This window comes from Zosterops lateralis (genome assembly GCF_965231275.1).
Source record: "Zosterops lateralis genome assembly, chromosome: 6".
NCBI classification, from domain to species: domain Eukaryota; kingdom Metazoa; phylum Chordata; class Aves; order Passeriformes; family Zosteropidae; genus Zosterops; species Zosterops lateralis.
In genome coordinates this window covers 17454366-17469766 of record NC_139761.1, presented here as the reverse complement: position 1 = coordinate 17469766, position 15401 = coordinate 17454366, and the positions used below count along the sequence as shown (strand labels likewise).

General features: G+C 41.8%; 1 protein-coding gene across 1 annotated transcript in view; it reads right to left on the bottom strand.

Annotated features, from left to right (window-relative positions):
• EML5 (EMAP like 5) overlaps positions 1-11062 on the bottom strand; it is a gene marked incomplete at its 5' end in the record, with an annotated part of 95059 nt that extends 83997 nt beyond the window's left edge. The window contains 2 exons of the mRNA XM_083863991.1: positions 10019-10144; positions 10920-11062. Of these exons, the coding sequence (XP_083720117.1) occupies positions 10019-10144; positions 10920-11062 (269 nt within the window). The remainder of the gene's footprint in view (positions 1-10018; positions 10145-10919) is intronic.
• Between the last annotated feature and the right edge of the window lie 4339 nt (positions 11063-15401).

Genomic DNA, 15401 nt, shown 5'->3' with positions numbered 1-15401 from the left:
GCAGCTCAAAGCAATAGGCACTATAAAGGAATTCCTCTGAAAATGCTTGGAAGATCAAAGAGTGAAATGAAATTAGAAACCTATGAAAAATGGTCGGAAGGATTTCTTCAATGTATTTTCTAAAGCAATATCTGAATACCTAGGGCATTTATAGAAGAATAAGCATCAGGCACCATCTTACAGAACTTATTCAAAAGAAAAGGAGTCCAGCAGAAAGCCTCTCAACAGTAATCAGGATTCCCAGCTAAAGGACAGTCTTTTGCAACTAGGCTGAGGACAGCTACTCTGAAGAAAAGATAAAGTATTTCTTTGGAGATTTAATAATGAAGGTACCCTCTAGCAGCTAGGTAAAATAACAAGGAGAACTGCATTTCTAACAGAAGCGGTCTTGCTTTAAATGCAGAGTAGTATTGGTGTTAGCAAATGGTGCAAACAGTGGAATTCTTTGTGGTTTCTATCTTTTGCAATATAAAACTGATAGGCATCAGAAACCTGGCTGAAAAAAATACAATCATAGCTCTTGCTACCAAGAGTTAAGGCAATCTTGGCTGATTCTGACCTTTTTTGTGCAAATCAAGCACTGCATTTTCAAAGTCTCTTACTATGGTAATAGCTATAACAGCAATGCAAATAATGATACTGGGTATTTCCAGTAGAAATGGAAGTATGGAAGTCTTTTGTAGCCAATGGAGTAATCAGAGCAATCTGTGCCCTAATGAAGGTGATTTATATGTATCTATAACATTCTGTAAGGCACTTCACTGTTACACCAGGGGAAATGCATAATACACCAGATGACACACCAGAATCTCCTTGGGCAAAAAATCTTCACTACATGTAGTTTGAAGAGAACATTCAACACCATCTCGGTTAAAGATTCAACCAAATTATTAAGATGGTTAAGGGAGCTTTCACACTCTGCTAGCTAAGTTTAAGGAAAATTACAGCTTTATTTTTCTTTTCAAGGTATTTCAAGTGCCCAGTAGTTTTGTTTACCATGTGAATGTAGCAAAACCAATAGTTTATTTCAAGTCAAATAAATATATTGTGAATAAACCAATTTCCTTAATCAGAATATAACAGCATTATAATATAAGTGTATCTTAACAAATCTAAATTTTAATGTGAGCATATGACTAATCTTTATCAGTACAGATTAGACACCTTTGCCACTTTTATGAATAATACATTATTTTTCCTTCAAAGTCGATGCTAAACGAAAGTGCTGCTTTAAATCACAAATACAACTCTGTAAGTTGTATAATAATATTTTGAAAAACTAGGTAAACTACATCTTGAAGTAAAAAAAAACAAACAAACAAACCTTGAGATATTATGAAACATAAGACTAAATTCTTCGGATTTTTTAGCTTAATGTCAATGTCAGCCTTAACTTCAAAAACCCCAAAATGTAGATGACATAAGCTAGAAACGTCTTTGACTGCACTTTGGAAAAAACTAAAATATTAGGGCAGACCCCAAAATTTCTGCAGAAATACTTCAAGATTTTTAGGAATCAAATATTATTAAGCTTTTGGTTACATCTCCTGCTCTTCTCAGACATTGTCCTAGAGCCTCATGTTGTTGCAATAGTTCTGAGAAAAAGACCCAACTACCAATCCAAGAAAAGCATTTTCTACAGCACCAAGACATTTTCCCATTTAAGTATTGACCTGACCTGACCTTGCCTGTGAGTGCTGACAGAATCAGATCAAAAGGTGATGTGACTGCTGGCTATGAAAAGCAGTGTGCATGAAGGCAAGCTCCTCAGCCTGTAGTTCCTTGCTGTGTTGATCTACTTTAATCAACTTCTAGTATATTTCAAATGTTCAGTTGTGCTTGAATATTTTTGGTATTTCTATTCTTGTAGTTTTAATTAGGAAAAATAAAGTTTTCAATGGTATGCAGGTGTATTAAACAACAGGCTTGTTCTAGTCTCACTTCAAACTGAATCCAGGGAAGTTTTTATTCTGTATTCCTAAACTATTTTAATTTTACCAAACCAAATCCAAGAAAAATGTTTTTTAAAAGATGATGTCCAAAACTCTAGATAAAAAAAGATTTGTTATGAAGATTCAACACTAAATCCCTCAAAAACATTTTTCAGACAGTATAACGTGTTCCGGAACAGGTCTAGAACTACTGAGAAAACTTGGTTTTCCTGAGGGAGAAGGCACATCACTGTCTTTCATCTCTCCTCTTGATTTGGATATGAATCCAAATCCTCCCTTCAGACTTTTATACATTTGATAATTTGAGACCACTTAGTATGAAAAGCTGGAAAGAGCTTAACTGAGACTTTGCCCTTGTGAACCACAATATAAAATGGTCAGCAGGGTAATTATCTCACCTTGTCCTAGCAATTGCTTCTGCTGTAAGAAATGCCATTTTGACTGATAGACAAAAGATACTGAAGCCAGAGGCTTATAGGAGGACTGCTTAGTTTAATTGTGATATAATTGGGGTTTTAAATCATGACTTCTTTCATGGAGGGAAATAAACTGAGTATGCTCAAAAAAGATCATCTGGAGATAGACCAGTGAGTCTGACCTCAGTACCTGGTAAGATAATGGAACGGCTTATACTGAGTGTCATCATGCAGCACCCACAGGATGGCCAGGGTCTCAGGTCCAGCCAGCACGGGTTTAGGAGAGACCCAACTTGATCTCCTTTTATGACCAGGTGAGCTGCCTGGTGGATGCAGGGAAGGCTGTGGATGTTTCTATTTGGACTTCAGCAAGGCCTTTGACACTGTTTCCCACAGCACACTCCTAGAAAAGCTGGCAGCCCGGGGCTTGGACAGGAGCACTCTTTGCTGGGTTAGGAACTGGCTGGATGGCCAGGCCAGAGAGTGGTGGTGAATGGTGCTGCATCCAGCTGGGGACAGTCACCAGTGGGGTTCCTCAGGGGGCTGTGCTGGGACCAGCTCTGTTCAATATTTTCATTGATGACTTGGATGAGGGTATTGAGTCTTTCATTAGTAAATTTGCAGATGACACTAAGTTGGGAGCATGTGTCAATCTGTTGGAAGATAGGATGGATCTGCAGAGAGATCTGGAACAGTTGGGTCAATGAGCAGAGTCCAACAAAATGAAGTCTGGTAAGTCCAAGTGTCGAGTCCTGCACTTTGGCCACAACAACCCCCTGCAGCGTTACAGGCTGGAGACAGTGTGGCTGGACAGTGCCCAGGAGGAAAGGGACCTGGGGGTTCTGGTCAGCAGCTGAACATGAGCCAGCAGTGTGCACAGGTGGCCAAGAGGGCCAATGGCATCCTGGCCTGTATCAGGAATGGTGTGGCCAGCAGGAGCAGGGGAGTCATTCCTCCCCTGTACTCAGCACTGGCCAGGCCACACCTGGAATACTGTGTCCAGCTCTGGCCCCTCAGTTTAGGAAGGACATTGAGATGCTTGAATGTGTCCAGAGGAGGCAACAAGGCTGGTGAAGGGCTTGGAACACAAGCCCTGTTAGGAATGACTGAGGGAGCTGGGATTGTTCAGCCTGGAGAAAAGGAGACTCAGAGGTGACCTTATCATTCTCTACAACTTCCTGAGGGTGGTTGTAGACAGCTGGGGGTTGGTCTCTTTCTCCAGGCAGCAACTGACAGAACGAAAGGACACAGTCTTAAGCTGCATCAAGGGAATATAGGTTGGATATTAGGAAGAAGTTTTTCATAGTAAGAGTGATTAAATACTGGAATAGTCTGCCCGAGGAGGTGGTGGAGTCACCATCCCTGGATGTGTTTAAAAACAGACTGGATGTGGCACTAGATGCCATGATCTAGTTGAGGTGTTAGGGCTGGGTTGGACTAGATGATCTTGAAGGTCTCTTCCAATCTACGTATTCTGTGCGATTCTGTGTGAGATGATAAAGTGAGTTAATTGATTTATCTTTAGTGTAAACAAAAAAATAACCATGACACTATATAGGCCCAAAGAATAAGCTTGGAGACGACATGATTTTTCAGCTGGAAACAAACTTTCTGGGGAAAAAGAGAAATCAATTCCTCAAAATATATTCAGAAAAGGAAAATGCCTTAACGGCTTATTAACAAAGTAGAATATCTTGGTGAATTAACCTGCTCAAGTGATTTGAGTGCCTGTATTTGACCTCTCAGAATGGCACATCACATGACTTCAGCACCACATTGCTTCCATCCTTTGAAGCAAGAACATGGTTTCCTTATCAAATGTGAATGGAGAATGAACCCCAGGTGCCATGTTTGAGCAGCAACCTACCAGCACAGACCCCAAAGCCTGCTCTGTTACAGAAAATACCATTAAAGGTATTTCATTTCACAGTAAACATTCTATTGCATACCAAAACTCCATCATCTATAGTTAATGATTTTTTTGTTCAAGAAAAAATGATTTGAAAAAATATTTCCTTAACTAGATTTACATTAAATGATTTTTATTTGAATTTGCACATGGGAAGAAAGTAATAAATAATGTTTGTAGTCAAAACACTGAAGCTTTCAAACTGAACCGCCAATTCTAGAAACTCCTACTATTCAGCATGGGCCTACAGGTTTTATTTTTGGTTGGAAAGTCACTTGACTTGTCACTGAGCACCACTGAAAAGAGCTTGAATACACCCATTTTACACTTTCACTTCAGCTACTTATATATATTGATCGGATGCACTCCGAGCCTTCTCCTCTCTGGTCTAAATGGTCCCAGCTCTCTCAGCCTTTCCTCAGGAGAGACAGTCAAGGTTCTTACTCACCTCTGTGGCCCTTCACTGGATTCTCATTTAGCAGTTCCTCATGTCTGTTGAACTGAGGAGCCCAGAAATGCACACAGCACTCCAGCCTCACCAGCACTGGGTCAAGGGGAGATACTCCTGTCAAGGACCTTCTTTGGGACTTAAGAACAAAGACTGGTTTCCTAATACCATACCTAATAATCCAGACAGTATGCACCGTGTAAGTTTCCTAAGTATTAGATAAGCTACATTTTGAGGTGTTTCTATGCATGATCCACTTCACATTTGAAGCATAACTACAAAATGGATTTTATACTCTTGTTTTCCTCTGGTTATTAGAGTTTACCAAGGGGGATGACTGGCCTTCTCCAATGGTTATAATTATTGAAATCGTTTGGGAGATTACCTTTCTGCAAATGAATAAACAACAGAGTTCTTTTCGAGAAAGAAGGATCTGGACTGTATAGAATTCAAGTGTGTACAAAGAATTCCTCACCAGAACATGCTGCAGCTTTTTTTCCTCGGTCACATTCATAATTCAAAAAACACAAGAGGTTGTATATGACAATTAGAAATTTTTCCTTAGATGGCAACCATGGTATTAATTCATTTACATTCCCTGAAATCCAAAACACACAACTAATCATTAAATTCCTAGTGAAAATTCATAGATCAGCTGCCAAACCAATTAATAGAATTTCCCCTGACAAAATTTTGTAGCTGTATTTATTATCCATTGCTTAACATTTGTGCTTGACTGTCATCTGGAGCTAGGTCAGAAACACAAACCATTTATTCCAGACAAGAACAAGACAATAAACCTGACAGCAGATACCCCAACTTTCAATTGCTTCAACTGTTTGTTGAGATTTTCTGAAAACCCTTAACGTGCCAGTCTACTGGGGGAACACAAAACATGGAAGCAAAATAACTTGCCTCTATGTTCTTGTGAAAACTGTTTGGCTCTTTTTCTGAGAAGATATTCTCTTTTGTTCATAGTTTTTTTTTAATTACTAGGATCTAATGAAAAGGGATCAAAGAGAGGCAGAATGATACAATGAGGTGTCAGAAATACACAGCATCTTTACTAAAAGCATTCAACAGAAGGTCATCCAAAATCATAACAATGCATAGTTAATGAAAAGAGAAGGTGAAGGAAAGATCTGTTGCCACTCAAAACTAGGATGTGACTAAGCACTGCACTGCTAGAATTTCTGCTTGCAAACCACAGCTGACAGCCACGCAGAGGAAGGCGGGATGGACCTGCCTCCTGGAGAGCATTATCTAGGAGCAGTCTTAGAAAGCAGCTGACAGAGCCCAACAATTTCTTAGAGGTTGATGGTTACACTAACACTCAGAGTGCAACAACAGATAGATAAATCAGAGCTGGCAGACAGCACTAACACCAGAGAGCACAGATGATTTTAGTGGGTTTGATTTTCACTAGAACCTAAGAAATGTTGACACTAAAATGAAATGGGTTTATTTTACCTTAGAATACAGGAACAAAATCATAGTATCTCAGGCAGGACAACGTCTGGTAGATTAAGTTTGAAATATAAAAAGATGACAGTCTTCAATAAGGTGCCTGGACAGATCACTGTTTAGTGGCCAGAGGTTTGGGTGCTTATTTTTGTTCCTTGGGAAACAAAGTTCAGGTAATTCCTATAGAGTTCATAGCAAGAAAACTTGTCTTAAGAAAAACCATGATTTAGACAAGCAAATTATTTTGTTAGGAACAGCCAAACCCTGTCTCTGTGAGAATAGAGACAAATGCTTTGCCATTCTTTCCACCTGTTTTGAATACAACTCTGCTCCCTGTAAACATGCAATTTACCTCTCTACAGTCTTGGACACAGAGGGGCACAAAGGGGGAAAAGAATCACGTTTTAACCAAACAGAAAAAAAAGTAGAACTATTTATTTCTCCTCTGTCTTTGTAGCATGGTATTGGTTAGTTTCTACTACTAGAACTCCTAAAAGCAAAGAATTCCAATGTTTTGTGAATAATTTTTTTAAGTTATGTTTGCCCTAGAAGCAGAACACTGCTAGAGTCCTAGGGCAGATGATGTGTGATCTCTTCCCCCCAACTTAGTCCAAGACAAGGAACAATATACAGACTTCAGACAAGAAGGGAAATTAACTTATTAGACACAGACTATGGTTGCTCAACAGCAGGGCCATAAATGCCATTATCAGCAGAGATTCAAGACTTCTTACTAGGATAAAATGTGCCAGCTACTACCTTAAGCAATGAAACCTAAATGTACCGCAAACATTTTAATAAAGTAGTCACAGTGATAAAGTTCTAGGAAGAATATACTAAAGCACTATTATTTTCCAGCTAGCTCACATAATGGATATTAAAAAAGTAGGACAGAGATAACAACTCTTTGTCATTTGTCTCCCTCTGACAGAAAAACATAATTCTTCTTTCTGTGACTGGCACAGTTGTGCAGTTGTTTTATGTCAGCATAAAGATAATGGTGCAAAAGGAGAATTACAAATAAGTGCAAAAGTTTGAAATCAAGAACAGACATCATGGAAAGCAGAATATAAACTTTTCCCAAGTCTACTAAAGCTCTCAAAAAGATGCACTGGTTTAATCTTAAGTTTTGGTTTTATTTTTCAATTGCATCATCAATGTCAGATGAAAAGTTTTCCCAGTAAAATTACAGTACTTTGAAACTCATTAAAAAAAAAAAAAAAAAAAAAAAAAAAAAAAGATGGTTGCAAGGCTAGCATTAAGAAAAAAAAGGAGAAAAAATGCACCAAAAGGAAAAATTATTCTACAAGTCACCTTGGAGCATGTCAGCAGTGTCCTTGGAGCACATCAACATAGAGAATTGTCCCACTGACATCAAAGGCTTTTGCCAGTAGACAGCCATTTAAAAAGATGGATAAGTTAAGGGTTTCAAATTTTCTCATATATTAAAAAAAAAAAATTAAAAAAAAAAGCATTAGCTAGCCCAGACAAATAAGGAGCCCCAACACAACCATGAGTAAGTTAATACTCTGAGGGAGCATCTTCTGAAATCTTGATACAGATCACATTTAAATACAATCGCCGTAATGTCTCTCTGACACAGGAAGATCAGCCAACATTGAATAACCTATGATCCTCAAAACCAATAAAATGATGGAGAGAACAAAGTTAAAATCTAATCTGAACACACCAAGGTGCTGTTTCTTCCTCAGCTACCAGAAAGCAAACCACTGTACAAATCACAAACTAATTTGGTGATGCATGAAATCCTAGAGAACACACACTTGAAACCAGTAGCTTTATAGGAAAAAGTTGCATTTTCATTCAGTATTAGTATCTCCTGCACACACGCAGCCAAGGTTGAACAGGGGAACTTATCTTCCACAAACACGGCAGACATCCAAGTTACGCTGCTGGTAACAGATCAAAGCAAGTCACCTGAGATTACAAGATTTTTCTCCTTATTTACTCCTGAAAATGTAAGAAACTCAGTTATCTGCACCCCAACAGATGCAAATTTCCAAAGGATTCCTGCATCTGACACTTTCCACAAGTGTTCACATACATCCTAGACCTCAACAATAAAAATATGCAAATGCAAAAGAAATGAGAGACAAGTAAGATTGAAAACATCCTATCCTCCAGAATAGCCAGTTGATTTCTGGAAAGTAACTCTCAGAAGAGATAAAAAACAAACATAAAAAGTAAAAGCTCACCAGCAAGCAAGAAAAGTCCTTTTAAAAATGGATTACAACTGAGATTGTTCAAATTAAAAAAAAAAAAAAAAAAAAAAAAAAAAAAAAAAAAAAAAAACACCAACCCAGACTAATAACAGACATTTGAAATGATCGTCTTGTCCAAAAGAGTTTACAATAGATCTGAGGAACAAAACACTGAAAGAGAGCGTTTACTATACACTTAACTGAGGCTGAGAAGTTTGGGGTGCGGACACTATGATTAAAACTAAGATTAGACATTCATATTGAAAACAAATTATGTTAAAACACCTAATCATATAAAAAAATCTTGCAGCAGGTTGACGGGGTTTCATTAAACAAAAGCAGGAAAAACTTCAAAGCAGAACAAAAACTCACTGCTAGTGTTATAAATTTCCAATGGAAAATGTCCTATGGCTGTCCATTACTCCAATACCGTTTTCTACTACTAAAGAAATAGTCTCTGACTTAAGAACTGCAGTTCCTCTCTCCTGATTGATGTTTACAATTACAATGTCATCCAAAGAACGCCAACAATATAAAAGTTCTCATAATGAAGACTACTAATAATATCACCATGCAGTGAGCAATATTTATGCTTAGTCCTTGTAGCTATGGAGCTAAGCTCATGAAAGTTTGATTCTTTAAATACATAAGATTTTCAGACTCTAGAACTGCTTTCACAAATTAGATCCCATACTTGTAAAAAGACACTTAATCCTCCCATTGCTTTCACTAAAAATTCCCAAATATCTCAGCATTCAGACAGTACTTGCTGAGACTATTAGAGCACAAAATATGTTATTTCTTCTGCAATACAACAGTTGAGTTTATCTTCAGAAAGAAAATTTAGCAACACTGATTATTACATTATATAATCCCATTTTTGCACCTGCTTTTTGAGTTTTGTTGTTTGGGTTTTTTTAATATTTGACCTTCCTATATCTGTTTTATATATTAAGAACTAACATGCTTAGATACCCAAGTTTAATCACGAAAAGTGTGAGATGGCATTGAAATGGTACCACATTGCATTTTAGGAAAAGCAGCAAGTGAAAGACTTATCAATGAAAGCCTAATTGTACTATTAGAAATACTCATTCAGCTTTTAAATCAAGCATTCTTCTTTAAGCATAGTAATATTTCTCTATAGCTTTTGCATTTAAGAAGCATGCAAAATTTTAACAGCATAACCCTGTAATGCTTTATCATACTTAGAAGTATATTCTTACATCAATACAATTCAGAGCAGGAGAAACTCTGCTGTGCTGGGCCATGGTACCATCCAAATCAAAGTACATATTCACACAAACCAGACATACTCTTTCTCTCCAGTTAGCTGACTTACAGCAGATTTGCTTGTTTGTTTTTTGGTTTGGGGTTTTTGTTTGTTTAGTACTATTCCAAACAATTCTGTCACATTTTAGCCAAATGTAGCACACTGTACCAAAACTGAGAGAGACTGAGCAAGAAACTGTTACCACATGCAAACAGAAAACTTGCCCAGTTGTAGCTCAAACCGTTTAACTCTTAGGCTACAAGAAGTGCTACCGAAACAAACGGTGTCATTCGGAAGCACTCATGAATACATGGTATTAAATGTGTAATATTACACTGCCGCGACCTTAGAACGAGCACTGAGCCACCGCTCCCTCAGCACAATAGCAAGTTGCAGATCTGGATTTCCCACAGCACCTGACATCATAGATGGGTAGCAGCTCTTAAGAGAACAGTTCTTCCTGGATTAAAGTGAGAATGTTAAAACATTACACAATGCAAATTCTAGTGATTCGAACTCCTGACTCAACGCCCCTAGTACAACACTCTACCGTGGTACATTGATAAGGTTTTCTTCACATATTTCACCAAGGAGAAATATACTACGAAAGTGACACCCTTCTTAGGAACATTCACAGCCATACTTCAGAACGATTTAAATTACTTCAAGAATATTTAAACAGAGGAAAAAAACTGGCCATTATGACCAAGTTTTCTAGTGTGTCTAAAAGCTTAAAGGAAATAGCATCTATTCTGCTCTCTACAGGCAATACCTGTTACTCATGAGTAACACATACAGAGGTACACCTTGGAGCACTAAGCATCATAAAAACAAATTTCGTGCTGTAAAACATACAAAAGACCTACAAAAGTATCTACTGCTAGCTCTTACCCCAACAGGAAGACCAAAGGAAATCAGAATTTAAAATCCATCTGCAATGACACCTACTGCAAGGGAAAAGATTGATGACTCAGGCTCACATCTGCCCTTCATACTCCTCAAATTCTCTCACTGATCTCACAACACCACTAGGCTTACAAAAGCATCCTTGGAGTGGAAAGATATATAACAAATTGTACCAGCACACTTCTTTTGCAACATCAGTTTGTAATTTCTTAATGGGCTCAGCACCTGGTAACATTCCCACCCAAGCGAACTTCTGAGCTACAGAAGAACCCTCAACTTCTCAAGAAAGGCTGCTCTTTTAACATCACCCTAAAAGTTGCGTGAGTTACAGGCAGGCCACTAATTCCCCATGTAATCGTCGCCATTTAAACACCAGACCAAGGTCTACCTGCCGCAGATTAACCTCCTCCGCAGGCCGGGTGCCCCGGGGCACACACGCGATTACGGCTGTTCTCCCGCCGCCCTCTGACATTCGGGCCCGGTGGGGACCCGGGGGCGCCGGGCACAGCCGCCCCTACGAGCTACGGCAGCGCTCGGCGGCGGCAGCGGGGACACACAGCACGGCTGATTAAATCCGACAGCTAAAAGCCATTTCCAGGCTGTGCCTACCCACGGCGAAGCCCGGGCGGGGGGGCAGCGCCGGCCGTCCTGGCTGTATTTGGGTGTATTTGGGTGCGCTCCCCGGATCCCCCCGGCACCGGCGGGACCGCATCACCCGCGCTGCCCGGGACGGCCCCGGGGGATCCCGCGCCCCGCTCGGGGAAAGGGAGGAGCGGGCGGGGACGAGCCGGGCTGCGGGGCCGGAGCGCTCGGAGCCCGCGGCGGGATGCGGCCCGGGGCGCGGCCGGCGGTACCTGATGATGTCGTCCTGGTGCCCCAGGTAGAATTTCTGCCGGTGCTCCCGGGGGCTGTAGACCACGCCGACCCCCGCCACGAAGTAGACGATCTCCTTGGCCGCCGTGTAGTAGAGGTTGTTGCGGCACTGGTGACCCCGGTAGCCGTAGACCCACTCCAGCCGCAGGTGGCAGCTGGGCGCGCTCCGGTCAGCCATGTCCGCCCGCCCCCGCCGCCCGGGCACGGCTCGCTCCCGCCGGGGACCCCGCGGGCAGGGGCGACGGGCCGGCCGCCCGCTCCGCTCGGCTCGGCTCGGCTCGGCTGGGTGCCCGCCGCGCTAATCCGTGCCCGCCGACATGGATGCCCGCCGCTCGTCCGCCGCTCGTCCGCCGCCTCACAGAGGGCGCCGCCGCCCGAGCGCGCCCCGCCGCCCCGCGCCGCCAGACATGGCTGCGCCGAGACACCGCCCGGGCCGCGGAGCGAGGGCGCGCCGCGCTCCGGCCCCCCCGCGCCCCGGTGCGCCTGCGCCAAGGGCGGCGCCGTCAGCCGCGCGCGGGCCCCGCGGGGGCGAGCGGGACCCACAGGACCGGCACCGAGCGGGACCCGCGGGACCGGCACCGAGCGGGGACCGGCACCGAGCGGGGACCGGCACCGAGCCCCGGCGGAGAGCGGGCGGGAACGCGCTTCACCACCGCGCCTTGTGGAGTGTGCCTTTTCCTTTTATTTTTCTTTTTTCCCCCTCCTCCAGCGAGGCTGTGTCTTCTCCCCTATCCCCAAGTTTAGGGGTTTTTTTGCTTTTACTGCCCCTTGGGGGAACATCTCGGTCCCGTGCCGTTCCCCGGCTCCCCGCCGCCGGTCTCGGCTGGGGCTCTCGGCTGCAGCCCCTGTGAGCCGTGCTGGAGCACCCCCCGCGCTCAGCAAGGAGATGTTGTATAGGCTGTATAGGTTGTAGCACCGCCAGCTCCTGCCAGCCGAGGAGAGAATGTCAACTGTCACTTTTAATGACGAAGAGTTAACCCTTTCAGCCCGCCGCCTGAGTCATGCACCACACAAAAGTTCCTTCCCCGGTCAAGCCCTGATTTCCCCATACACAACTCTTCAGGCTCTGTTCTGAAAGCGTTTTACGTGGCAAAGTCACCGCTCTCCGGCCTCGCAGACGTGGCAGCGGCTTCTCCAGGCAGCAGTGCCGGGGAAACCCTCGCCACGTCCAGTTTTGGTCACGAAAACGCGCTCCCCCTCAGCTTTGTCACTCTATAGAGGTACTCACCTCTCTGGCTAAATAAATGTACAGTGACCATGCGAACAGCTTTGTGCTAGAGAGTTGAATTCCTGTTCTAAAAGCTCCTGGGTAACTGTCTGGTTTGACAATTTAAAATAGATCAAATCTTTTCCCTATTACTTTCAGCACAAGTTTGGCTTTCCAAGTGTATTTATTTTATTATGATTTATTTTAAATCTCCATTTCTTTATCCTTTTTTGCTCTTTTACTATATTGTTAGTCATATTGACTGTTCTCCCACAAAACATTTACTCTTAACTAGTTAGTTTGTACTGGAGACATTTTTCCATGCTACTTTATTTTCATTTTAATTAGAGGGAGGTTTTTTTCCTCTTCAATCTTTCTTGCATAAACTTAATATTTTATTAGTCTTTTAATTGTTTTAGAAAAATAATCCTTTTGTAAGAATGCATGCATTTAAGCATTCCAGTCAATTAATTTTATATTAACATATTTTCATAGTGTAAAACATTGACAGAAAATATTTTTCTGAAGCTCTCACAATGACAGTGTTTGTGACACCAGGCTTAGATGCAGCTTTCAGTCCCACACATTTGAAATGAAAACAACAATGAAAACAACACAGCATGGAGCAGAAATCTGCAGAGAAATTAACATAGCCTGAAACTTACAACCAAGGAAACTTATCCTTCCATGAAACTTAGAACTTTTTGAATTAAAGAAAAGGACTTTAATCCCTAATCATAGCAAAAATATGTACTAACCAACAGAAAAAACAAATCTTACTCTCAAAAAATCATAAGCAGTTTTTTTCTCCATTTGCTTCCTAAACAGCTGGAGCACCTTGGAGCTTGGGGAGCCAGAGTTTCTCAGGGACACTCAGGAGGGGATAACAAACCAGGGAAAATGGACTGAAAATTTCCCAATTAGCTTGTCTTAGAACTGCAAAATGTATTATTCTTTCTAATCAGATGTTAACTCTGCATGGCTGTTCTGTGTTGCTATCCCATGGGAAAGGTGGTTAGAGAAAAAGTCTATAATGATGCCTAATCTCATTCTGGAAATTGGATTGATTATCAGCAGACATAAGCAGCTGATACATTTTTCTTCTTATGTTGGAAAAGCTCATTTCGAAGTGGGAGTATTTTTATGGTATAAATTAATAATATATTAATTTTCTATTTACTGCCCATACAATGTATATTTAAACCTGAATGTACAAAACCCGTAATTATGGTGTCTTACTTTCTTCTACTCTCTATAAATACACTTTTTTCTTAGATTATTATGTAAAGAGAAATTCTGGATCTCCTGAGAGATTCTGAGATTAATACTAATGTGTAGTATTAACTTCAATGAAACTAAACTTGTTAATCTTATTGCCTTACTTCAGAAATTAGAACAAGAGAGTATTTGGTAAGTGAAAGTGAATAGGCTGTTTTCAGTCACTTGTTCCAAAACTAAAACTGAAGAGGAGAAAACCCAAAAAAACCCCCACAGCAATCAGGAAGAAAATTTAATACTTAACAATATTGTCTCTATCTGGAGGTAGCAGATCATATTTTTTGTAATGAACAGAAGAACCCACAACTGTACTCAGAAAAACAACATACAATGTGAGAATGGGAACAGCTGCACATCACATGCACCACACAAGCAGCCAGCATTTTCTTTAGATTTTTCAGGAATTTACTACCATCTCTAAAATGGGGCAATGCCTGAGAGAAAATTACAAGAGTAAAACTATTCATCATCAGAGTTTACAGACCTACGCTGATGCACAAGGGGTGCAAGCGGAATTTTACACATTTGGCGTTTATTTTTGACAGGAATCGGAAGCAGTGCAGTGTAACAACCTGTTCCTCTCTCCTTGCTCTGTCTAGCGTTCCCACTCGAACACACATCATCCCTTTGGCCTCTGGATGTCTCCACCTATATCGCTCACTGACAGCGGACAGTCAATGCTCTGGGAGCCGCAAGGCCCCGCAGCGTCCCTCCATCAGTGTGGCATTCTTGTATAGGTGTACATTTACCCCAGAACTCAGACACCAGTCCCTGTCGTTTCTGTTTCTCGGTAGATGCAGGAACCGAGCCCGGCCAGCCCTTCCCGAGCTGTTGTGGAGCAGGGAGCATCCTGCTCCTCGGATTCCCGGGACGCGCGGCCGCGCCTGGCGGGCCGGGCCCGGCGCTGTCCGAGGTGCTGATGGCAGAACACACGGGCCGGCGGGGCTCGCCGGGAGAGGAAACTTCACACACTCACAGAGCATTCCGCGTTGGAAGGGATCCAAGGATCATCGAGTCCAGCTCTTCTGTGGATGGCCCATACAGGGTTTAAACCCTGATTTTGGTGTTATCAGCACCATGGTCTGACTACTGAGCCAATGGCAGGGTCAGCTATGCCTTATTGCCACAATGGCTGTAGTGGGAAACAAATAACCTTTTATAAAAATAAGACATTTTATATTCCTCCAGTAAGGCACTTCACAAGAGTTTGGCCGTTTTGCCTTAGCTGCCTGTGGAGGGGTTTATATATTTTCTATTATGTTCTATATATTCCTATATATACATCACTGCAAATTACGTTTCATTAATATACAGTGACACAGGTACATCACCTCTCTAAATGAAATCCGGTAAGTAGCATTTTTATGTTTCACAGTGTGTACTTATTAAGAAAACATACTTCTCAGCATATTGCAAATATATTTACAATGTATCTCATGTTCTGCTAAATGTA